A 26,094-nucleotide genomic window follows, 5' to 3' on the forward strand; every position below is an offset into this window, starting at 1 on the left:
AAATCGTAGGGTAGATGACACCAATTATTACCATAGTTATGCCTATTTATTGGCCCTAGTGTCGATAGTTAGTAATTTCGCGGTTGGCACGGGGGACAAGATTTGGAATCATTGTATTTTTTACTTTTATATCGCAATCATACAAAAAATTGTGGTTTATTAATACATAAATACACAAAATATACACCTAAAAACAACAACTCAAGAAAACCAATTACTGTCATCAGTGCCAATAAATTAGAATATGGATATTTTTGGATACGTAATGTTGGCACTGAGATAAAATAACAGAAACAATGCAATTCTTGGAAATAAAATGGTCAAATAGGTACAATAATACGTACTGAATTTGCTTTAAATCATAAAATGCGTAATAAATACTTGATAACTAAGATTCAAGGATATTAAAAAAGCTCTTACCTTAGCAAAAAAATAATTTTTACGGATCAACTCGAGGCACGATTAACCGTTATTATAGTTCCGCCGCTATTGTCATTTCTTTTTTTTCATGTGTTGCCAGTATGGTAGCTCAGAATTCTACTACTCTATTTAAATAAGTTGCAACATCGTGAGATTAGGTGGATTCTTATTAAAATAATTTAAACGCAGAAGTGCCAATAATTAGTGTGGTGCCAAAATTAGGTTAGTCTACCCTATCTAATATTAAAGCATTTTAATAACTTATAAGTAATTGATATGAATTCCACCTACACAACCGTCTATTTGCGACTAGTCTAGCTAGAAATTTATCCGAAAAATTAAAATTGTTTTGGTCCTTGGAACACCGAAAAAATCATTATGGCTTTCAAAGTTTGGATACCCTTTATTAAGACTAAAGGGGTTCAATAGTGCACAAAATGCAAAAATGATTTCGCACATGCCCCAAATGTGTTAGATCATCTATACAAATAAATAAAATTGGGGTGTCTGTTTGTAATAATAAAATAACCGCTTTTTATTAAATACACATGGATGGTGTATACACGGTACATTACCAAAATAACATTCTATTACATTTTTTGTCTGTCTGTCAGTGTGTATGTCTGTTTGTTCTGGCTAATCTCTGAAACGGCTGGACCGATTTTCATGGGACTCGCTGGCAGATAGCTGATGTAATAAGGAGTAACTTATAATAATAATAATAATAAAGCTTTATTTAATTCTATACAAAATTCATCAATAAATTAAATAAGTTTGAACGAATTTAATAAATGAAACAAATTATGTGAATTAAATTAAACAAACTGAACAAAATTAAATTAAACAGAATTAAATTAAACAAAAAAGCTAAAATTAAGTAAACTAAGCTAAATTTAATAAAACAAGACAGCATTGTCGTTTAAACATTGTATGGACCCCTTTTGGGTAAAAGCCTTTCTGTTTTTAGCTAAAAAGTTTCTGTTTTTAATAAATCAAGCCAATCACGACCCGCCACCTCCGCTATTTCATCCACCCATCTAGCGTAAGGCCTGCCTCTTGCTCTCGTGCCCTGTGGGCCTTTCCACTTGATAGCGTTTTGTGTTCATCTATCGTCTGTATATCTGGCCACGTGACCTACCCATTTTCACTTTCATTGTAGGGCAAACGTGAGTGCGTCTGTTATCTTAGTTTTTCTGCGAATTTCTCTATTTCTTACTTTGGCCTTCAATTGTAAGCCAAGGTAACTATCTCCATTCTTCTCTGAGTGGCTTCTCTGTGTTTCTGAGTGGTTTGGATTTTGTTCATAATTTTGTGATTAAATATCCAAGTTTGACATCCATAGGTAAGACATGGTAGAATTGCTGAATCCATAACCATCTTCTTGATGGGTGCGCGAGAGGCGTGATTTGGATATTTCTTTATGAGACCAGTACTTTTTCCAGGTAATCGTTATTCTGCGGTCCACTGCCTCTGTGTTTCTTTCTTTTCTGAAGATCTGTTTACCTAAATAGATGTATTTATCAAGAAATTCAACAGGGATATTGTTAATTGAAATGGGTGTCATTTCCAAACCGACCCTAATACTGGCCTGGTGGAGTTAATTTATCATTTTATACAGTTGTTGAGAAGATTCTGAGAACAAAATTATCGGCGTCGGCAAACTTGAGATGGCTTAGAAATTTTCCCTTTATGTTAATGGAGGAGTAACTTAGGCTACTTGTATTTTGGAAATTTATTTATGTTGATGATGATGATTAACGGGCCATTCTCCGCAACTCGACGTCAAAATCAACAGCTAAGCCTTGCAAATAAAATCGATCACCATGCAAGCACGAAATAATAGCAGTTTAAAAATGAAATAATGAAAAAAAACACGGTTATTTTATTGTTATTTATTTTAGCACGGGTATACAATTAAACACATTCATTTTAAATAATTGCTTTTATTTTTAAATAAATTAATTATTTAAGCTGTCTACTTAACAATAATTCCCATATATCAAATACTGATTGTATTCAACATGACGGCTTTGATAGTATAGTATTTATGATAAAATGTGGTTCTTTTACAAGTTTTAAATAATGTGATATTGAGATTACAGGTCATGATAATTTGAACTTTATTTATGGAATGAGAAAAGTAGAAACATCAAGTATTTTATTTATAATTTGTGGAGTTCGATATACACAAATATAAATATATTTTTATTTGTGGTAAAAATTGGTCATTTATGTGAATCACCAAAATACAATAATTATTGAAAATTAATTTATGCATATTTGTTTTTTAATTGGTACATAAGTACCTTGATATTTCTACGTTATATTTTAATTTTTAACAGTTAATTTATATAAGTAGTTCAATTCAATTTGAATGCCTTTACATAGTAACAGTATAAAATAATATAAAATAAGCAAATTTTTTATAGAATCGATACGAATTATGAATATAATAAGTTTTCGTAACCTATCAGTGCTATTAAGATATGACACAATGCAAGTGGTTTAAATGGAAATCGATTTTATTCATTTTAGACCTTGCAGATTCACTAATAACAAAATAATGTTGGTATTGGTAAATATTACAATTTGTTTTCAATTGGAAAACAATAAATTTTGTATAAAAAAATTTATCTCTAGAATCTAAAAATTAGATAAATAAAAGATTTGACAGTTGTAAAGTAAGTCATTTATATTTTATACAGAAAACAAATATGAGTCGGATGGAAAATTAATCTTTTAATTTGACACTGAAATCCTGTTACTAATTCAAAACTAGGTATTGTGTTAGTGAATGCACAAGTTTCTCAGACCCTTAAAAGTTTCCTCTAAATTATATCTTAGAAATCAAATAATTTCAAAACGTTATTATGCCAATAAACTTTTTTACATTGCAACTCTGACTACGGATTAAAAAAAATAATTTTAAGCCCATCTAAACATTTTTGTATCATCATGCAGTCGCTAACTTGCTGATTCTCTCGTCTAATTTTTTAATTTCTTTCTGTAGACTGTCAATATTATGAGCAAATACTTCTTGGACTCCCTGGAGTAGCTCTTTGTTATTCTGAACACCGCTTGCTATAGTGCTTTGAAGCGTTTCTAACTCTGTCAATGACTTTCCAAAGTTACTTGCTGAAAAAAAAAGTTAAAAAAGAAAATTTATTTTGGGTGTTATTAAGGAAAATTTGCTAAATGTTGGCATTAAGGGTGGAATTTTTCACAAAATTTAATTGGCGGCAACATTTTTCAAAGACATTCATTGTATGAAAAAAATCTAATAAAAAATCACTAATAAAAAAATCAAACAATCTGAGTAGCTTTTTTATAAGTCATTTTACAAATTATGTTTATCATGCAAAACTTTTCGATTTGACGTTACGAAAACCGTAATATCAATCATGAAGGAAAATATAAAAAAAAGCAATAATTCAATTCAATTACCTTGATTATGAAGAGCTTCAAGCGCCTCCATTCGTTCTAAGATTTCGGAATGTGACACACCATCTATTTGTTTTAACAGTTTATGTAGTTCTTTCACCTGAGATACATAAGAACAAATATTAGCATATACATAAATTAAAAAGGGTTTGTGGAAATTCGTATTAGTTTTACTTACTGCATGAAGTAATAACTAAATAAATAATTCAGTATATGTATGTACTTTGACTAGTCATTCAAACTGCAGGACCCATTTTGATGGGATTTACCCATGATAACTGATTTTAGGAAAATTTTAAGCTAATTTTATCTAAAAGAAAAAAATATAACGTTTTCGAAAGTAAAAATCTTAATGGGGATGCTAATACCTTTGCTTCAACCTCTGGTTCTGCTGGTTTAACTGCTGTCTTTAAAGCCTCTACATTTGAGAGTAGCGACGTGACTCTTGCTTCAGCCGCTGCTAAATCCGCAGGACGAAGTAATGTGGCCTGATTTGCGAGCGTTGCTGCTGCTCCACACAATGTCACCTAATATTCAACATAACATATTTTGAAAAGAATATGTGAGTTTATAAGCACCGTATTTTTCATGCAAAACATGACTAAATTTGTAATGATTGAGTTTTTGTGGAGTTTCTTGTCAATTCTTCTTTACAGATTCAACATTCTCAATTAGTGATACAACACCTGGTTATAATTTATTTAAAAAAATGGTTGTCTGTAAAGTTGGTTTACGGACAATAGTTTTACGTGATAACGTCACAAAGAAACATTGATGAAAAATTGCATACTTTTATGAATTGACCTGAATTATTTGGAACTGCTTGCTCTGACGTCACCCGAGTAGAGAGATAAATGTGTCACAAGCCGACGCTTGGGCTGTACATGTCTCTCTATCGCTTGTTCTGCGCTCTCGCTTTCACGCTCCGCCTGAACGTGACACTTTTTCACGCGTGTAGCCGGTGTTCATCGATTTATGACGTTATCACGTCCAAAAAACAATAATTTGTTGAATAATTTAAAATATTTTTTTGAAGCTTAATTATGTGGGATAATAATATACTATTATTATAATGATAGGCCCCTAACTTCTTCCCATCAAAGCCACCAACTTAAATACAATGATTATTTCTAAGGTACGTTTACCTCTCCCGTAGCTGTCTGTAACCTACGGAATGCTTCCTCATCTCTCACACCGGCCGCTTGTTCCAACTTATGTAATCTGACCAAAAGAGATGTAACTTTAATATATAACATACAACTTTAATTTATAATATATTAACATACAGAATGAATTCACATACCATTACTTTTAGATATATGAAAAAAAAATGGTTATCAAGCGTACGATGAGCGTAACGAGACGATGAGTGTAACGCTACAATGAGACACGTCAAAAAACCAGTCAAGTAGTACTGATAGTTTCAAGTTTAGTCGTAAAACTACATTACATAAAACAACGTAATCTATAATATTAATATGTGAAGAATTTCGTACACTTATAGTTTATATAGAGAAGGAGTGCAGAATGCTAATATTTTTTTTATTATGCATAAAAATATATTAAATCGATAAAATAAAACATTACACATACTACCCTGTATTTGACACACACATGCATATTATACTCTTTTGTTGATTGTCAGTCTGTAGTCAAATTGAAAAAAAAGGTTCTTTATTTTCTTATTTTTTAGTTTTTTATAATTAAAATTTTTAATTATAGTCGAATTTCGACCTCTGGGCGATCACTAGTAATAATAATTAAGCGTGTAAGGCGTTCTAATTTTTTTTTTGACCAACAGCTATTTTCATATAGTGGTTTGGAATAGTTTTCTTAAATTTAAATTATTTTTTTTGCAATACCTTCGCTGCCTTTATAAACAAGTTTCGACGCACACTTTTTTTTTATGTGACTAGGTCGGCAAACAAGCGTATGGCTCACCTGATGGTAAGCGATTAGCGTAGCTTATAGACACCTGCAACACCAGATGCATCGCAAGCGCGTTGCCGACCCAATCCTCAATCCCCCCAGGAGCTCTGGTCACCTTACTCACCAACAGGAACACAATACTGCTTGAAAACAGTATTATTTTGCTGTGATCTTCTGTAAGGTCGAGGTACTACCCCAGTCGGGCACTGCACGTACAAAGAGACGTTTCCCTTATTTCTATGTTTAATATTAATTATAGTTAAATGGACAAATCACCTGTGTTCTAGTTGAGCTATCCTAGTGGTCTGTGCCAGAGTTACCTCAGGCTTGAGTTTTAGATGTGCTGTTACAACTTCCCCATGTTTTTTCTTACTATTTGTGCTCAGGTACTCTCTATGAAATATAAATAGTTTATTATTGAATTGAAAGCATATAAATATTATTATATCATGGATATAATAATTAAAAATAGAACTTCAAAGAACCTATTACATGATATATTACTTAAATGTCAAAATTAACAAAATCAATACAGAGACCATTATTTTAGGCCTTAATAACAATTGTTATGATACCAAGAACTATAACAACTTAAAAACACAACAGAGAATTAAGTACTATAAACTGAAATAATTATCTAAGTTACGTTCATTATGGGAGGAACTCTTTACCTATCAGAATACTAGCCATGCACTACAATTTTAAAAAAGTATTAATCCACAAAACAAACAACACACAACACAAACCTTAAAGAATTTTGGCTGTGATTTAATCTGTATAAAATTGTACAATAATTTGTGGACAATATTAAAAGATAAAATTACAAATATTAACAGCTTAGCTTATACAGATACTATAAAATAATATAAGCATAAAATTTAACAATTTAACTATTATTATAGACTAATTAAATTATATGTATGTTTAGAGATTTTTGGAATAATCTATGACTTACTTTAATTTCTCAGCCTTTGGATCAACTTGTTCACCCTCTTCCAGCTTCAGTTCTTCAAGAAGTTTCTTTGTTGTGTTGATTTGTGATGCTAGTTTTGTATGCTCCTCCTAAAAACATGAAAAATAATAATAAATCAACAGTATATTATACATTTATAAACGCTGTCAATTACTTTGAAATAAGTATTTTATTTTTTATGATTGTCATTAAGCTCTTCCATGTTTACAAGCATGTTATAAGAATCAAATCTTTCTTTGTTGAAAGCAAAATTACATTTTTGAAACAACAGAATGAAAAAAAAAATAGATGAAAATTAATTCTTAGCTTTTACATAATTATTTCTATAATTTTTCAGTGTAAGCTTTACAAAGAAATCCCTACTAATATTGTAAATGTGAGAGTGACTCTGTCTCTCTGTCTATCTTATATTATTTACCTAAACCACTGAACCTATGCTAGATATGATTAACTTGAACTTTGCGGGTAAAAGCTGGCCGAATATTATATGTGAGCATGTTAAGAGTTTAATGTTATACCTTTTCACTTTCAGTAGCTTTATTCTGTTGTTCAGTGACCTGTTCAAGTAGCTCTGAGAACTCACAGCGAAGTCGGTTATAGCGTTGTAGAGCTGTTTCTGGCTCACCCTCAGCAGCTAACTCCCACTCACCGGCCCTAGATTTAATCAAGATAAAATCAAGTAGTTTTATGTTTACAGGCGATATATGTTTTATCTATTGTATTTTATAAATGTTTTAATATGTTCTGATAATACGATATGAATACTTTAACAATTAAATTTTATTTAGTTATTTATAATTGATATGATAATTGTTATAAAAAATAAATATTTATATTTTTATTACCTGTATCCAATACGATTTTTTCTACTTAATCTGTCCGAAAAGTCCACATTTCCTGTGAGAAATTTCCCTTTGAACTTGTTGAATGAATCTTTCACTGAAAGATGTAATTGTTCAATGCTATCATTCTCTTCTTCTTCATACGGTTCGGGCTGGTCTGCCTCCGGCAAATCACCGGTTTCATAGACATCAGGTTGGTCGTAAGCCTATAAAATAATGATTTTATTTGACTGGTTACAAAATCAATAATCTGATAATGTAACACTTATTTCTACTTACTATGCCTGGAAGGTTTTCGTATTTTGGATCTGCCATTTTACAATAGATGAATAATATAGTTTATACTCTACTTTATTAGTTTATTTTATATTTTTACAATGTATCCTTTATTTAGTAAAGATGACGTCAGAAACGGCAGTGACTGGTTAAAACGTCATATTAATGTCAAAGTTACAAATGAGTTTCATTTTACGTTACAACTCATTACATTTAATTTAATATATTTTTAATTTAATATATTATTTTCATGCATAGCATCAAATCATTAAGCATTTAAGAAACTTAACAATTCGATTCTACAATTTCACAATTTATATTTTTTTTACTGTTACCAAACTATTTGTTTTCAGGCGTTGCAATGTGGGGGTAAGTACACGTCATGTCAACAGCTAGACAAATTTGACTTTGCTCTCTGTTGAGTCACCGATATTCTCGAAGTTGTATTACAACATTAAATTTTCGTATATCGTCAGAAGTGGTACTTTAAAAGGTTATTCAAGTTGTAAGCGTTGTAAAACATCAACATGAGTCTCCAGTGGACCATCATCGCTACGTTTCTATACGCCGAAATAGCATTTGTGCTATTATTGACTTTGCCGATCGCAAGTCCTGCAAGATGGAATAAGTTTTTCAAATCGAAATTTTTGGCTTATGTAAGTAGCCAAGCGTCTATATATTTCATTGTGTTGATTGGTGTACTGGTATTATGTCTTCTAGACGCCATCCGGGAGATGCAAAAGTACTCAAACTTAGAGCCTTCAGACCATCAGCACTTGGATGCGGAAATGCAAGGTAACATGCGCTTATTCCGCGCCCAAAGGAACTTCTACATCTCAGGTATTGCCTTATTCCTTCTTGTTGTCATTCGGCGCGTCATCCAGATGATCTGCGAACTAGCTAGTTTGTATGCTCAGTCCGAGGCAAACTTCCGTCAGGCTCAAAGTGCAACAAGTGCGGCTAAGACGCTGCTCGAAAAACAGGGCGCCGGCGACGAAGTAACAAAGAAGGAGCTTGAGGATTTACAAGGTCAGGTTGAACTCCTCAAGAAAGAACTGGCAAAGGAAAAGAAAGACAAAGAAGCAGTCAAGTCTCAAGCTGAGAGTCTGAACCGTGAATATGACAGACTTACAGAGGAACACAGCAAGTTGCAGAAGAAGATCACAATTGCAGGTGGTGACAAAAAAGATGAGTAAGTATTGTTGGTGGAAAAATGCAGTAGGAATTTGTATTTACATGGTAATTTTAACTATATATTCCTATTATTATCAACATTAATTAAAACTTCTAAATGTATCTGCTGATGTAATCCACTGTGATTTAACATAAAGCCTTGAAGATATCTTTTATTTGTAGAATAAATGAGGTTTTAATATTTTCGTGTAACTGCTTATTATACTGGCATATTACTTATCTCTTGAAATTCTAACTGCAGTAAAACAAAAAAAAAAAAAACTTGTTGTAATAAGAGGTCTGATTTGTTTTGTGTTTAATTTAATGTTGTGGCATTTTTTAATATTTAAGTGTTTGAAACTTTTTTGTAAGCTATGGTTGAAACTTGAATGCTAGCTTTTAAAATTGAATGTTTCATATATCATGAAATTCTTTGCTTGTTGTAAATAATAAAAAAAAAAATCAATATAATTTGGAATTAATATTTAGTAGTAAAACGTGTTTTGGTTTGTTATTTTTTAGGATATCTGGTTTAAGGTGATTTTTCTATATCCTTTTTTAAAACAAGTTATTCAAATTTAATCCAAAGCTTACTTTTATTTATATCTATAAATATATAGATGATAGCATCTATTCATGTCTTGTTAGATGTTATAAAAAGACAATTACTTTAAAAAAAATAACATTTTTATAAGTCATATAATTATATAAGTGACTAATTTAAGTTAATTTTTGAACAAATAATTTTTGCTGTTTTAGCTGTTTCAAAGTGTAAAATAAATTTTGTAAAGCACGGAAAGAGTAGGGTGTGTGGTTGATGAAATTAAAATACATATTTTTTATTCCAATTCTAGTTTTATTTGTAAAAAAAAAATACATGAAACAATACATATAGTACCATCATCATATATATATGCATAGTTAAAAAATCTTTATTTTGATAAGGTACATTCTACCTACATTTTTATATTTATAATTACTTATTGTAGTATATATTTTAAAGTCTCTAATTATAAGATATACTAATAAGATTTAGAGACATAGGTTTTTGATAAAATATAATAGCAATTTGTTTATATAAAATTATAAACCATGCATATATATGCTTCAGAAGTCTACTGATTTACAGATAAAGTACGAATGTGTTGTACTACATTACACGTAAATTAGCGTAAATTTAATTTAAGGCCTGTTCCACCAGTCCTGGACAACTTTATTTGACGGACGAATGTATCTAACAGATAGAAGTTTAATATGTAAAGTTTTAACCATGAAATTCCATTATATTAGTGAGATATACCTATCTATTCACAAATGTAAATCTAAAAGTAGTACTTTTGAAATTTAAAAGTAGTAATTGTGGTGAAACAGGTCCTAATGGCCTATTCTACCTCCTGCTGTTAAAGTATATTCGTAACTTATGTGCAGGATAAAGTTTGACCACATCCAGTGCAACTGGCCCTTAAATTATAAAATTTTAGAAATAAAGAAAGTACAGAACATTTTATTGTATTGTGTAACATACTCCTATATTTATTAATTACAGTTCATCTTTAATAGATACATGGAAATTCTCATTTTCGATAAATCCAAGGCTGTCCCAAAACCGAGTTTGTCCGAAATCGGAGCTAGCCTTCATTTCTATTTTGTTCGGTCCGGCTATTTCTAGATAGTCCAATTCAGTCGCGCCAGGTGTCACCTTTTTCCATTCCGGTCCATTTGGCAGTTTTGGAGTTCTGTTGAAAATACAGTAGTCATTGATATGGAAAATATACTTATTGGTTGAAAAAAATCAGTGGTATAATTTTTAACATTAAAAGGGTCGAGTACCAAGTAGAATTTATATAATTCTAAACACCAAGATAAAATTAGAAATCTGCTTAACGAATTTAAACAGATTCTACTAAAATGAATATCTACGATTTACTAATTCTACTTTTTGATTTTATTAAGAAGAACATTAGTTTAAAAGTCAGTCAGTCAGTTCAGTCTATTGCAGTCCACAGCTGGACATAGGCCTCCCCAAGTTCGCGTCAGACATTCCGGTTTTCCGCAATCCTCATCTAGTCTACACCGTAATCTTAGTTTAAAAGTAACATATAATTATATATTTTTTTCATGCAAGCACATAGAAACGAAACAATGACACAAAATAAGTAATAGCAAACTAATAATAAAATACGCAATATTAACAAAATAAACCACGTTAGCCATTTATGTAGGTACCTACAATCAGTAAAATATTAATAACATAATTAAATTCTAAATTAATAACATAATGAATAATGATTGAATACAATTAAAGCTATTGCCGAAATTATACAGATATTTTAATATTCCAGGAAATTGTAATAATTTATTTTAAAACAACATAGCTACGAAAATGTTATCTACGTTTATTTTAGTTACTTGTATTGAAATATCAAAGCAGCGTTAAGGAATCTACCGATAAACAAATAAGCTCCACACAAATATGACTAGTCTAGACGCTAGAACGGAGTCTGGACGCCGTGTAAATATTTGAAATGTAAATAGCATGCATATCTCACGGGTTAACGAACACAATAGAAATAGCAAGTGGGTCGGTTACACCGAGTTGCAAATATTAACTGCTTATAGGTATAATTACTAACTGTATATTATAGGTATCATACAACGACATGTTTTTAACGATAATGAAAGTTTTATAATATTAATTAATGTTAATTAATTTTAATTAATGGTAATTAATGTTAGGTAGACACAGCAGGAAATTTCCTGTTCAAAATATGGAGCAGCCCGACTGGCGTAGTACCTCAACCTTACAGAAGATCATAGTTAAATAATACGGTTTTCAAGCAGTGTTGTGTTCCTGTTGGTGAGTAAGGTGATAAGAGCTCCTGGCGGGAACTGGGGATGGGATCGGCAACGCGCTTGCGATGCTTGTGGTGTTGCAGACGTCTATAAGCTACGCTACGGTAATCGCTTACCATCAGGTGAGCCGTACGCTTGTTTGCCGATCTAGTTACATTAAAAAAAAATGATTTTCAATTTCTTAGTGTGTTTATTTTGTTTTTTATTAAGCAGTAGACAGTAACATGATCGTAATATATATTATATTACCGACTTGTCTAACATGTTGTTCACGGACCAATTAGCAGACAAAAGCTAAGAAAAAAATATAACAGAGGAAAAACAATAAAGATAATTACTTACAAGAAATACTAACCGTACCGTGAGATGTCTAATGTTCAAAATATATTTAATACGATTTAAGAGATAGTAATTGGTGTATCATATTACTATTTATAGGTATTATTTAAGAAAAATAGGCTCAAACAATTTTTTTGCGATATTCTAAATCTAGGGTAAAGGGAACCTTTATAGAGGGATTGAAGAATATTTACGATTCTCCTTTACAACAAGTTTCTTTACAAATATTGCGTATCAATAAAACTAAATTTGAAACTAGGTATAACTTAGGAAACAACAAGATTGAATAAGTATTTATCTAAAATTATCACCATTTTACTACTAGGCGTACCTAAAGTTGGCTCGGCGTGGTTATTACTGTTTCTTTTGAGAAAGCTATATATAGCTTGGGTTCGATCCACATACATTATAAATATTTGCAAGCTATATAAGTACCTATATACAGTACGCTTTGATATCGGCGTTTGTACTCGTATCTCATTCGATCATTTTCAAATGATAATTAGTGTCCAGTACACTTTAATTATCATTTGAAAATGATCGAATGCAGACTTATTTTATACGACTGAATTTTTTTACTAGTTCAGATTTCTTTTTAACAGTAATTTAACGTGTATATTACTATGTATATATTATATATTAATCTACACATATAATTGTTATCGTTTGTTTGTGTAAGGGCGGTTATCTCTGTAGACTTTCGATTTTGAAATTTCCACTATTTGCTCTTTCCGCTATCTATTGGCTACTAGGTAATTAATCAAAATGTAAATATATTTTGATATTATATTTGTTTACCTTTCTCGCTTTACAATATATAATATTGGAATATTTTTTTAAAAACTAGTTTAGCTACCCGAATTCGTTCGCGTTGAAATAATTTAGGCAGTATTTTTAATTTTTTTAATATTTATTTTGCGAAAACCGCACGTACTTCGTTTTATTTTTGATAGTGACGAAACATAACAAAACTTTCACCCATTATTTTAATAACTTCACGCCGTTTTCTGAAACGTTTTTTTTTGTAATAAATTTCATAAAAATCAGTTAAGTGATTTAGGCCTGAAAGCGCAACCGACACAGGTAAGATTACTTTCGCATTATGACACAACTAAGAATAATTGGCTAACTTATTTTCATAATTATGATTAAAATTATTATGCATTTTACCCTGTTGTCATGTAGGTGTAGATCATTTTAATGAGAGCATTCCTCATTTTAATATCCTCCTCTCTCATGCTGAAATTTGGTAAGAACTTAAATACTGACATTACATCATCGGCGTGGCTTACACCTGTAACAATAAAAAGTATTTATAGGTTTATCTACCAGGTAAATAGTCTATATACGTAGGTAATTTGTAAAATAAAATCAGAAAATGATAAAAATTCAATAAGCTTAGTATTCATTGTCAATATATTATAGCCTTATAAATATTTCTTTTAACTTATACAACTCCAACAACTGCTCTGGTGTGGTGGTGCGTGTAATTGGCAAAAAACCGGCGGTTTGCGGGTTTGGTTCGATTCCCATTCGGGATGGATATTTGTATATGTACAAATATTTCTTTCCAGGTTTGGATGTCTGTCCTTGTGGGTCTCCCTACCGTGCCTCGGAGAGCACGTTAAGCCGTCGGTCCTAGTTGTTATCATAAATATTTGATAGCGATCATTACTCATAGCAAGGAACATATCCGCCAACCCTCGCCAATAGCGTGTTGGATTAATCCAATCCTGCTCCAACATGGAGAAAGAAGTCTATATTTCAGTGGGATGTTACAGGCTGAATCGTGATCCAAGTATACATAATTATATAAATAACATCGAATAAAGGTTACATTATTATTATTATTTAGAAAATCGTATAAACAATGTAAATCAAAAGTCAAGGTGAATAAGTCATGTTTTTTTTTTTAAATATACTTTTTAACATCCATAGGCTCTTAAGTGCCCATGCCTTTTTTATTTACATTTTAATTTCCAAAGCGTTGAGGGCGTATTAATTTCAACATTGCATGCTTCAAATTACGAACTAAAGCTTATTTTCTCTAATTCGACGGTGAAATAAGCCATGTTTATGTGACCTCTAAACTGCAATATTGTATATTTAATTACCATAGTCATCATCCCTTTCAGCCATTAAGTTAGACAAGCTGTATAGGCCGCGATAAGCGTAACGGTACAAGTAAGTTGGTTGCTTGGATCGTAGGGCATGGATTTGGACCAATTTGCCAACGTGCGCAGTGAAGAGGCGGTCTCCAAGAGCCTGAAAAATAATAGTTTGTTATTCTCACCATGGGTGTAAGCGTGTTGCGCTATATTTTCATGGGTTAATGGGTACTCCCATCCAAGACTCCCAAAAAGGCTTAAACTTAACTAGTTTTTGGATTAAATTTTCGTCAAACTGGTAGGAGAATAGCGTACTAATACGTCCAAGGTATTTAATGAAATACGATTACAAAATATTTAGTTCAGATCATAAACTAAGAAGAGAAGATATGAGTCAAAAATACGTCTTTGAAATTTTTACACGTGGTAGGTATATCTATATACATATAAATATGAATAAAATATTATTGGAGTGTATATTCGTAATATTAAATTAACCGCTTTTTAATAAATACATATAGATGTATAGATGGTACATATACTAAAATAACACTTTTTATAATTTTTGTCTGTCTGTCTGTCTGTTTGTTCCGGCTAATCTCTGACTAATCTCTGTTTTGACGACTAACTTTCACTGACAGATAGCTGATGTAGTAAGGAGTAACTTAGACTTTTATTTAGAAAATTTATTTATTTTATAACTCTGCGAATTGTAGAATAACTTTTTTGTGAAATTCTACGCAGACGAAGTCGCGCGCATAGCTAGTTATATATATATATATATATATATATATATATATATATATATATATATATATATATATATATATATATATATATATATATATATACAAATGCCAAAAAATCGGACCACAATCAGGTCAGTTATTTTTGGAAAAGTGGAAATTGAAGTGGCTAAAACTGAACGTCTATATTAAAAAAATACATACTTCAACCAATTTTGGGAAAGTCTCTTGGCTGACGGGCTTTCCTCCCAAGTAGTGCTGCTTGATCTTGTTCGCAACTGTAGCCTTCATTTCCAATGGTAATGTGTCATTATATTCGAAGATATTTGCAGCAAGGTGCTCCCATCTTGATTCTAATTCTGCTAGTAAGCTTGGATGCGTCTGGTAGACTGTGAACAATTATAGCACATAATGAATGAATAATGTTTTGAAATATTAAACGGGTTGATAAACTGATTGTTGTTCGTAAAAAAAATTTTTATTGTACAATAATATAATTGTATAATTTCATGTGTGGATGTCTTGTAAAATATCCTTCAGCCTGTAATATCCCACTGCTGGGCATAGGCCTCATTCCCCATGTACGAGAAGGATCAGAGATTTATCCACCACGGTGCTCCAATGCGGGTTGACGAATTGTAAAATATAATCGATCGTGACAACGTCTACTAAATCGTTAACGGCGGCTGCATGCACGAAAAATGATGACTCATTGTCCTTTTTCCATTCAATTGGCCTTGTTTTGTTATGATGTCGTCACGTTAAACTATCGTCCGTAAACCAACTTTACAGACCACCAATTTTTTTTAATAAATTAAATAGTGTTATGCAGTACAGAATTACCTTTTGATATTTTTTCATATAAATAGTAATATTTAATTTACCTGAAGCTGGGTACAATCCTTCCTCAGATGTTACACCAGCGATAAGGGGAATTGGCTTCATAGCACCCGCCTGACTTGCGATGTATGGGTATTGGTTTAAGAATGGATTTCGCGTGCCTGGAGCTTCAGCGGTTGGTGTGAATGGTGTGAACATGTGGACTTTCCAGTCCTATACAAAGAAAAAAAAAGATTATTAATATTATTAATAAATCGACATTTGTAATAAGTCCCGCTTATAAACTCAGCACTAAGCAAATAATATGAAATACGATAAGAAGTTATTTTTATAATAAGTTATTTATTTGATTGAAAAGCAGCAGTACAAAACAAATAATGTAATCAAAACAACGAGGTATATCTTCAAATGAATTCTAATTTTACTAAGTTTTGTAATTTTATAAGTATATAGAAATAATGTGTGTCTGAATATGTGTAATCTATAGCAAAATTAAAAAAGAGGTCCTTAAGGAAGCTAATGCAATAATTTCGGGATAGAGGGAAATTGGAATTTAACAAACTAGGCCTTGTTACCTTTACCATAAGGTTTTACACTAAACTACGGTATTTGGTGTTTTAATTCAGGTTTTCTGCTAATTGGAAAAAATTAAATATATTTAAGGTCTGTTTAATGAAAAATACTCACCAACATTTCAATTTGGGCATTGACGATAACTTCTGCAGGTCTGTACTTAAGACAGTCTGCCATCTCCTTGCTAGATCCTGTGGGGCATCCTACAATACCGGCTAAGGTCTTTGCCTTCTCTGCTGGTTTCACAGCGTGAGTCCACGATGATAACGCTGAACCACTGAAGGCAATGCCACGGTGGAATGTGTCTATTGAAAATAAAGAAAACAATATGTTATCTATAATATTTAATCTTTATAAAAGAAAGGGTTGTAAATGTTTATTTTGATTATAAGTGAAAGGGTTGTAAAATGTTTTATTTAGGTAAAGGTATAAAAAGATATGACGTAGATGTAATAACATATCTTCGTGTAATCAACACACTTTGTAGAAAATCTGGTTCATCGTAATATACATATAAATAAATAAACGATTTACAGTCAACCGTAATATTAGATAGTATTGTATTATACTTGTTTTATAATAGAAAAATAAATAAAAATTGCCAATTTTTATCAACGTGACCACTCAGGTTTCGCTGAAGAAAAATATCACGTGTTTTGCCGTAAAGAAAAGGCTCGTTAGAAATTTCAAGAAAACTGTGAAATAATATTTGTTAAATTATTTACTTATAAATAATGTGACGAGTTTATTTAATTTAGTTCTAATGTCAGTGGTAAGCAAGAGGTATGGCTTGCTAAAATAGTCTCTTAAACAGTCTATTGGCACACAAATGTTGCCGATTAAGAAGTTCCAGAAATTAGCCTTAAAATATTAACAGATAACCTAAAAAAATTAACCTCTTTATAACGTTAATATTAGATGATGCCCATTTTTACACAAATATAATCGTAGAATTAGTCCTAGCTGTAGTAAACTAAAATAACATGGTTTATTTAGTTACTCATTTCAAAGTTAAATATAGTTAGTTAATGTTAAAGATAGCGCTGTTGCAACATACTAATAAAATACCTCTTAAGTAAATGGATAAAAGACTTAACACTATGTAAATATTCTAAGTACCTTATGTAAATGTAAACTTTCTTTCAAGGATTGCAAGACATTGCACTCTTACTCTCGGATCGAATACATTTTAATATACATGTTTTTAAAGGAGACGCTATAATGAGATGCAGTAAATGAGGAATTAGGGTTGTGTTAATTACTTATCTACTACATGCAACCTTTAATTATAATAATATATGTTTAAATACACATTGTTGTCTGTCCTATGATGTAAGCTAATACCTACTTTTTAAATCATCAGTTCAGCCTATCGCAGTCCACTGCTGCACATAGTTCTCCAAAATCCCAGCCAAAAACGGCGTGAACTCATGTGTTTTGCCCATAGTCACCACACTGGCCAGACGGGTTAGTGACCGCAAGGCCATTTGTCACACCGAATACGCTGCTGCCCGTTTTCGGCCTGTGTATTTTAAAGCCAGCAGTTGGATGATTATCCCGCCATCAGCCGACTTTTTAAGTTCCAAGGTGGTAGTGGAACTGTGTTATCTCTTAGTCGCCTCACACGACACCCACGGGAAGAGAGGCGGTGGCTATATTCTTTACTGCCGTAATCACACAATAAAATAACAACTGGCTAATATAGATATATTTCTGCGATAATCGTACTTATATATATGCATTATTATGTATTTATACATATATTACCTCATATTACTTCCGTACTCGGGTGGGAATCGAATACGCAATCCCTGGAGTAGAAATCAGAGTAATTGCAAACTGCGCCAACGGACTATAAATACGACTAGCTTCGTGTGATCAAAAATACACAATTTTATCAGTTACCTTTGGAATGAGGTGAGAGATACTGGTAGTGTACGCTCGCGCCACCAGCAGAGCAACCACAGAGTGTGACGCTGTCAGGGTTGCCACCGAACATCATAATGTTGTCTCTAACCCACTTCAGGGCGAAAGCTTGGTCTTTCAACCCTGCGTTACCTGGTATAACTTCATCGCCAGTGCTGAGGAAACCTAGGAATAAATATTTTATTTACTTTTATTACAGTAAGGGGTTATTGCTTACAAAATAAATTACTATTTATACTTTAACAAGGTAATTTTACATTATGAAAGGTACAATATAACATTTAAAATAATAGGCTGTATGCAAAAAAATGTGGTAGATTAGAATAATAAAAAATTAAATTTTATTATAACATATAATTTCTATATAATTTTTTAAATACAGTATTGTAAAAAATAAATATACCGTCATTCGAAGCATTGTAAACAGTGCGAAAGGGTGAAATAGTTAAATCATATTAATGATTATGTAATAAAAACGTAATTTTATATTTTTCCTCCCAAGTATGCCTCACCTAGAGGTCCAAGGCGGTAGTTGAAGGTGACTACAACCATGTCAGTGTCCATGAAATGCGACGCGTCATACAGAGATCCTGCTCCGTACATGAAGGCTCCACCGTGGATGAACACCAGTACTGGTAACGATGCTCTTGCGTCCACATTTGTAGAGTGAACGTTAACATAAAGGCAGTCTTCATTACCTAAAAAAAACACGAAAAAATATTAACCTCCTTTATTTTCGAACTGGTCATCGACATTTCAAAAACCTATTAATTTTTTTTCTTAATTTCTTTAGTAAGTCATGACCATAGATAGTAGACATTTCATGGTTCGTTACTCTGAAGCCAGATTCATATTTTGGTTTTTCTATTTCTATATTACCCTTTTTTGTTATTCGTAAATGAATAAAGTGTGTATTAGTTTTGTCGAGTAACTGAACCTGGTTTTAGAAGGCAACAAAAAGTTTCAGAAGATCTCGGCCAAATAATACTGTTTCCAAGTAGTGTTTTGCTCCGTCGAGTGAATAAAGTACCTCCGAAATGTATGTACTTCCGAGAGATTGCACAAATTGGGATAATTCTTTTATTGCGGTCGTTATAGTTAGAAGAAGGTTTGTATAAAAGAAAATTAAAAAAAAAAATGTATCTACGAAAATAAAAATGGTACTACGACTTTCGCCAGATCAGCTAGTTTTTAATATACTTGACTGACTAACTGACTAACTGACTGACTAACTGACTGAGTATTAATATAATACGTATATTCATTTTTCTACAGGTAAATTTTACGTAAAGTTAAGTTAACTCCAAAAAGCGATGCGATTTAAATATATTTTGATAAAAAAGAGAAATTTTATTGCAGTTACTGCAATTACAGTGAGTAATAAAAAGAACACCAGATACAAGTTTAAGGAGCAAAAGTGGTCTTATTGCTACTAGCAATCTCTAACAGATATCGACCTTTTGTGAAAGAAGTTAAATTATTAAACATATTGATAGTAAATAAGATATTATTTTTATGCATGAAATGTATAGCTTATTAACTTAATTTGGGTATATAAAACTCTTATTGAAATACAAGATGAAGATATGATAGATTTGCAAGAACAAAGGTGGGAAAAAGGTTTCAAAAACGGCTTAAAAGCCGGAGAATAGATTAACTACATTTGTGTATTATTATATTTTAAAGCCACGATCTTATTACCTTTCGATCTTATTACCTTTAGTTGAAATAACGTTTTAGGTCTTAGTTAGAGGCGGATCGCTTGAGGACACAAATACCCACGCCCGAACGCACGCACGCAGGTACGCACGCACGCATATACGCACACACACACGCACGCAGGCGCGTAAGTACCCACGAACACACGCACGCACCCACGCCCAAACCCGTATACTATGCAAATGCACAAATACGCGAACAGAACTGATGTACATACATATACGCGTATATGGTACCTATTTAATTAATTTTTTATGCTTTAAAAACTAGTTTTGTTGGTTTTAAGCGATTTTTTATCTATAAAAAGCTGTTTATTAATGAGGATTATAAATAATCGAATAATAAGAAATTTTCTTATAGCAAAAGTAAAAACAAAACAAGCAAAACTACGCGGGTCATCTACGGCCTATATTTGTACTGTGTTACTGCAAACGTATTATGTTACTAATTGCTGCCAGTATTAAAAATAAAAAAATATACGAAAAATGTTTTTAAGCATTTGGTATAATTAATGTTTCTGTAAAAAAAATTAGAATAGGTTCTTATAATTGGTATTGAAGCCTAAATTGTATTTTTAATAACTTTTGTTTGTCTTTCTGTATGTAGGTATCTTGACCACGCTGTATCTACTTGTTGAATAATTATCATTACATAGTATAAAACACAGTCACTTCCCGCTGTCTATATGCTTAGATCTTTAAAACTACGAAACGGATTTTGAGGCGGTTTTCTTTAGTAAACTGAGTGATTTCAGAGAAAGGTTTATATGTATAATACATGCATAATATAGTAGAGGAACAATGATAGTTGTTGGAACCGTGCGAAGCCGGGGCGGGTCACTAGTTTCAAATATAATAATAATAAAAAGCATTTAAAAAACTTTATATTTATGCTTATTAGTGGTCGCCCAAAGGTCGAAATTCAACCATAAATAAAAATTTAAATTAAAGAAAATCAAAAAATTATGAAAATAAAGAAACTTTTTTTTAATTTTTCAATTCGACCACAGGCTTTAACGATCAACAAAAGAGTATAATTTATGCGTGTGTGTGTGTGTGTCAAATACATGGTAGTATGTGTAACGTTTTTTTATTGATTTCATATATTTTTATGCATAATTTAAAAAAAAATGGCATTCTGCACTCAAATTTCATACTCCTCCGTCCGCGCAATTTTCGTAAAAAAGGGGACTTAGTTATTGCTTCACGTATATCTATATACATATATCATGACTCACAATAGGTAAGGGATATTTTAATTTTTATTTAATTATATGATGTTGTGAAAATATTTTATTTAGACTGTCATTTCATTTATCTTTTGTGACGCAATGCAGCGTAAATAATTCGGTCACAAATGCAGTGTTACGCAGCGGTGCGTTGTATCGATCGCACGTGACGTAAATTTGGAATAGACACTAAATTAACGTTTATTTATAAACTTCTTTTTTTAAGTAATTTGTTTTACTCATGTGCATTTGTGCGTAAGTTAACAATATTTTAAAAATTATGCTGAGAACTATAGGGGCTTTATTGAAGTGAAACTTCATTAGACGCATGGGGGTAAAATTTTTACGGATGAAACGTGTACGTTGCGTATTGATGAAACGGCAACGTTTTTGTCGATGACGCTGGAACGGAAATCTAAAGCTTTAGATTTGTATAAATATAAAAGAGACTTAAAAATTAGTTTGCCAAAGAAGTTTCACTTCCGACATGTGTACTATATACCTATTGTTGTACACTTACGGATTAACTACGAACAGATACAGAAGTTAAAGTTTTTTTTTAGATTAAATTTGTTTACAATTTTTTTTTGTAACAAAAAATTAAACACAATATTATTTTAAAGGAAATCAATGTTAATAAAAGAATAACATTTTATTACGAAAATAGTTTTGTCTCACAGGAATAATGTGATAAACATATGATAATTTGAGAACTGATTAATTAACTGTGAAATGAAAACAAAACAATCGTTATTTATGTTCGAAACACAAATTAATTACGAATAAAGCGCGTTAAGCTATTTGTCAATTATAACACTGTTGAACTATCATTAAAATGAAGCCTATTTGAACGACGCTTTACTGAAGTTTTCATAGTTAGTGGTATAGATAAAGATCTAAATGCACACATATGAATATTGCCTATTTTTTAAACGAGGATGACGTTGGATATTTGGTATAATATATGTAGATAAGGTTTTATTTGTATACGTATTTATATTAGGTATACTAGCTGACTCCGCAAACGTTGTTTTGTCATATATGTTATTAACCCCCTAAATCCCCCTACCTTACAACTTAAGGTATGAATGCTTCTCTGACACACCCGATATGCACACAAAATTTCATAAAAATCGGTCCAGCCGTTTCGGAGAAGTATTGTAACTAACATTGTGCCACGAGAATTTTATATATAAGATAGTACTTGATGATTTTTGTGGCTTTTCAAACTATTTATGAAGAGAAATTCTCATGATTGTTCAGAAAACTTTTAATACTTCGTTTATACCAATAAATTTATCAGCTTTAATTAAAAATGTTATTTGTCTTCATTCGTAAAATACTGTTTAAGGCTTCAGGAAACTCAATCGTTCTTATTCTCGTCGCTTTTTCAGCCCTTATTAATTTTGCACGAACTAAAAAATAGGTCACGGAGTGTTCGAAGAGTGTCATAATCAAAGGGAAATGTCATGGTAACGTCATGGTAAAATTTGATATTGTAAGTGTTAGTACAGGCGTACGCATTGGCGTATCATTGTTATGATTAAGAATACACCTTAAACAGGGTTTTCAGCCTTTCAATTGTTAAGCCCTCCTCAATCATAAGTAATATTTTAACGATTAAAACAATTTTTCTTTTCTGTTTTAGCGTCTCATCAATTTTAAGTTACACAAAAACACTTAAAATAAAAGAAAAAAAAAATGTTTTTGACATTGTCATTTTGTTGGCTGTTCTGTAGTAGTTAGTCGATTTTAATATCAGTTTTGCAAGCTATCAGCAAGTTTCAAAACAATGAACGATAGAATTAATGAGATATTGGAATATTTAATTGACGCGTTAAATTAGTTTTTCCTTTGAAAAAGTACATGTTTTGAACCCCTCTTTATTCATTCGACAGCGTTTCCAACAGTTTCAGCCTCACTTCATATTCCTCTACCCCTAGTTGGGAACTTCTGTTTTTAGATCTCTTTTGTAAAAGCTATTGCATTGATATTACCAACAATTAGAGCCTCATCTAAAGGACATATTTTATAATCTTGTGAAATAGTCATTAGCGTTATTATATTTTTTATTTCATTTTAAGATGAATTAATTTCAATCAAATGAGAGATAAAATACAAACTGTCGCCTAGCAACGAACAATGTAATTTATTATTCATATTACCATCATCTTGTATTTTTCAAGTGGCCAAGAAGGCCTTTTGATCATTTTGTAATACTGTCGATTTACTTGAATAAAGATACAAAATAATCATTGCCCACCTTTATCTTACTTTCCTAGCTACGCTTGCCATCGTTGATTTCTATAATACCAGTAGAATATCACAGAGCTACTTTTAGAGCTTTTGAGCTACTTTCCGCTAGCGCGAGCTAGTGGAAAGAGGTAAACAGGTCGTAACGTACATAAATATAACATTATTTTGTATGTTTGTATTTATATTGATATTATAGGCGCGGAACAGTTGTGTTGCTGTGTTGTTTTATTTTTGTTTTATCTGAGATATTCTGTCAATAGGCTCAAAACATATATTTTATAAACACGTTTACAATTTTTAAATACAAGGCATATAAATCTACTGAACGAATGACCTCGTTACGTTTTTTGCGAACGGAACTGTAAATGTTATAGCAATATATTATAAGTCTTATGTAAAATGTGTGACACTGTTACTTGCGGACAAACTTAAAGGCTTTTTTGCAATTAAATATAATGTAATGTATGCTTTTCTTAATACAACATAATAAATAAAAAAAACTAATAATATGGATAGATGGCGTTATTTGATTCGATTAATTATCATTTCTATATAGTTTTAATCTTTTTCTTAGACTAGTAAGCCTATTTTGTGCTTATTTAGACAGTCGATTTGAAGGAGTAAACTCCAGTTGTGAGTCGAAACTTACACACACACTTTTTTTTTTAAATTTGTAAATGTTAAATTAATTTTACGAAAATTAATTATGCAATACGATAATTAAAAAGCAATAACAAAAAAAATATATATTAATTAAATGTATCATAAATGAGATAAAACAATTGGTGGACGTGTTTGTAAATATCGAAGACCACATACATTGGAGTATCACGTTAGATATATGATATGAAACGTTTTAAGTGGAAATAGAATATGTAGCTCCGGGCTTCAGAAGATATAATTAATACTGCTGACACCAACGGTAGTAGGACAGTAAACAAAACAATATTTTAACTGTTATATAATTATGATAATAACTTTTACAACGATATCGATAGTGACGACGTACATTACAAACCTGTTGCGCTGGTGGTTGCGGGTTCGATCCCCGCACATGACAAACATTTGTATTAGCCATACAGGTGTTTGCCGTGGTCTGGGTGTTTGTGCAGTCCTTGTGGGTCTCCCCACCGTGCCTCGGAGAGCACGTTAAGCCGTCGGTCCCGGTTGTTATCATGTACACCTGATAGCGATCGTTACTCATAGTAGGAACTATATCCGCCAACCCGCATTGGAGCAGCGTGGTGGACTAAGCTCTGATCCTTATCCTACATGGGGAAAGAGGCCTATGTCCAGTAGTGGGATATTACAGGCTGAAGCGTATGGAGCCGTACAGACGTTTGACGTCGTCGGGGCGTTTTTGGTGGTATATTGTGTGTTTCTGGACCCCCAAATTGGGACATAATACTATTGGAGGCTGTTGAGTGTTGCAGGATTTATAAAATTTAATGAAATTAAAATTAATGAACTTCAAATATTAAATATTTTTCTATGTCGTATCCTATACCCAAAGGTTGTCTGGAAGAGATCGCTTTTCTAGCGATAAGACGGTCTATGTAGATATTTAATTAATTGTTACTATTTAACTTTTTTTTCTTTTATTAGCGTAAAATAATTACTATTATATTATATGTTTGTATTAAAACGGAGATATTGTATTTTCAAGATATTGATTGATCGTTATACGTTATATGGTATTTATACGAAGTTTCATAAACAAGGTATTTTTGAAGTATGTACGTGAATAAATAAATATCTATAACACACACACACACACACACACATGGTCGTCTATTTCAACGGTAGGTAAGGTAGTGCTTGTGTTATAAATAACAGCCGACTAATATAGCTACATATACTTTTTTTCGATAAATACATAGAAATAATACTTATATATAAATAAATACCTATAATATATAAATAAATTCCTTTCTAGGTCATGGAATTCTCATGTATAAAAAAATCGGTACCCTATTTAATACTCTAATGAAATATGATATATTTTGATAATTATTATAATCAATATAATAAAAGTAGTTAAAATAATAAATATAATTTATAAATAAAAAACGAGTGTGAGAGTAACATACTGCGAGTCATTGCTGAATCGCGCTAGAGTATTGTAATAATAATCGTGTCTGCAGGCAAACGAAGAAAAACCGACTTCAATTATATCGACAAGTAATACAACGTAGGTACACAAAAAAATAGTCAAATAAATACGCATTATCAAAGATTACTCCAAAAGTTGTAATCAGATCTCGATGAAAGTTAAATGTGACCACATGATAAACATCGGCTTTCGATTAAATTAAAAATCATTGAAATCCGTACACCCAGTAAAAATTTATGCGGATTTTCGAGAGTTTCCCTCGATTTCTCTGGGATCCCATCATCAGATCCTGGTTTCCTTCCTGTTATGTATGTTTAGGCTGCACAGCTAGTATGTATA

At 31.6% G+C, this 26,094-nt stretch overlaps 3 protein-coding genes across 3 annotated transcripts in view; 1 reads left to right on the top strand and 2 right to left on the bottom strand.

The window, feature by feature from the left end:
* Window positions 1-3,093: 3,093 nt before the first annotated feature.
* LOC123656432 (dynactin subunit 2) lies at window positions 3,094-8,026 on the bottom strand. Its single transcript, XM_045592119.1, has 9 exons — window positions 7,885-8,026; window positions 7,609-7,811; window positions 7,282-7,417; window positions 6,746-6,852; window positions 6,067-6,183; window positions 5,007-5,082; window positions 4,230-4,388; window positions 3,865-3,961; window positions 3,094-3,555 (listed from the first exon to the last, which is right to left on the bottom strand). Exons 1-9 carry the CDS (start codon window positions 7,918-7,920, stop codon window positions 3,374-3,376), a joined length of 1,113 nt encoding a protein of 370 aa, XP_045448075.1. The 5' UTR covers window positions 7,921-8,026; the 3' UTR covers window positions 3,094-3,373.
* A 237-nt stretch (window positions 8,027-8,263) lies between these two features.
* Window positions 8,264-9,902, top strand: LOC123656762 (B-cell receptor-associated protein 31). Its single transcript, XM_045592422.1, has one exon. It carries the CDS (start codon window positions 8,409-8,411, stop codon window positions 9,075-9,077), a length of 669 nt encoding a protein of 222 aa, XP_045448378.1. The 5' UTR covers window positions 8,264-8,408; the 3' UTR covers window positions 9,078-9,902.
* Window positions 9,903-10,556: 654 nt separating this feature from the next.
* The window catches only part of LOC123656426 (venom carboxylesterase-6-like), a 30,799-nt gene continuing 15,261 nt past the window's right edge, over window positions 10,557-26,094 (bottom strand). Inside the window, exons 3-10 of the mRNA XM_045592113.1 lie at window positions 18,952-19,137; window positions 18,419-18,604; window positions 16,628-16,818; window positions 15,985-16,153; window positions 15,305-15,489; window positions 14,361-14,511; window positions 13,417-13,540; window positions 10,557-10,790 (exon numbers count right to left, since the gene is read on the bottom strand). Coding sequence (XP_045448069.1) covers window positions 10,595-10,790; window positions 13,417-13,540; window positions 14,361-14,511; window positions 15,305-15,489; window positions 15,985-16,153; window positions 16,628-16,818; window positions 18,419-18,604; window positions 18,952-19,137 — 1,388 coding nt within the window. The 3' untranslated portion in view covers window positions 10,557-10,594. The remainder of the gene's footprint in view (window positions 10,791-13,416; window positions 13,541-14,360; window positions 14,512-15,304; window positions 15,490-15,984; window positions 16,154-16,627; window positions 16,819-18,418; window positions 18,605-18,951; window positions 19,138-26,094) is intronic.

This window comes from Melitaea cinxia, chromosome 9 (genome assembly GCF_905220565.1).
Source record: "Melitaea cinxia chromosome 9, ilMelCinx1.1, whole genome shotgun sequence".
In the NCBI taxonomy this organism is placed as follows: Eukaryota; Metazoa; Arthropoda; class Insecta; order Lepidoptera; family Nymphalidae; genus Melitaea; species Melitaea cinxia.

Bases quoted from the DNA above. Each gene is read 5' to 3' on its own strand.
- LOC123656432 (XM_045592119.1), bottom strand. From the start codon at position 7,920: ATGGCAGATCCAAAATACGAAAACCTTCCAGGCATA. The intron at 7,812-7,884 runs GTAAGTAGAAAT...ATTATTTTATAG, and splicing joins ACGAAAACCTTCCAGGCATA to GCTTACGACCAACCTGATGT. The intron at 6,853-7,281 runs GTATAACATTAA...TCATGTTTTTAG, and splicing joins AAGCTACTGAAAGTGAAAAG to GAGGAGCATACAAAACTAGC.
- LOC123656762 (XM_045592422.1), top strand. From the start codon at position 8,409: ATGAGTCTCCAGTGGACCATCATCGCTACGTTTCTATACGCCGAAATA.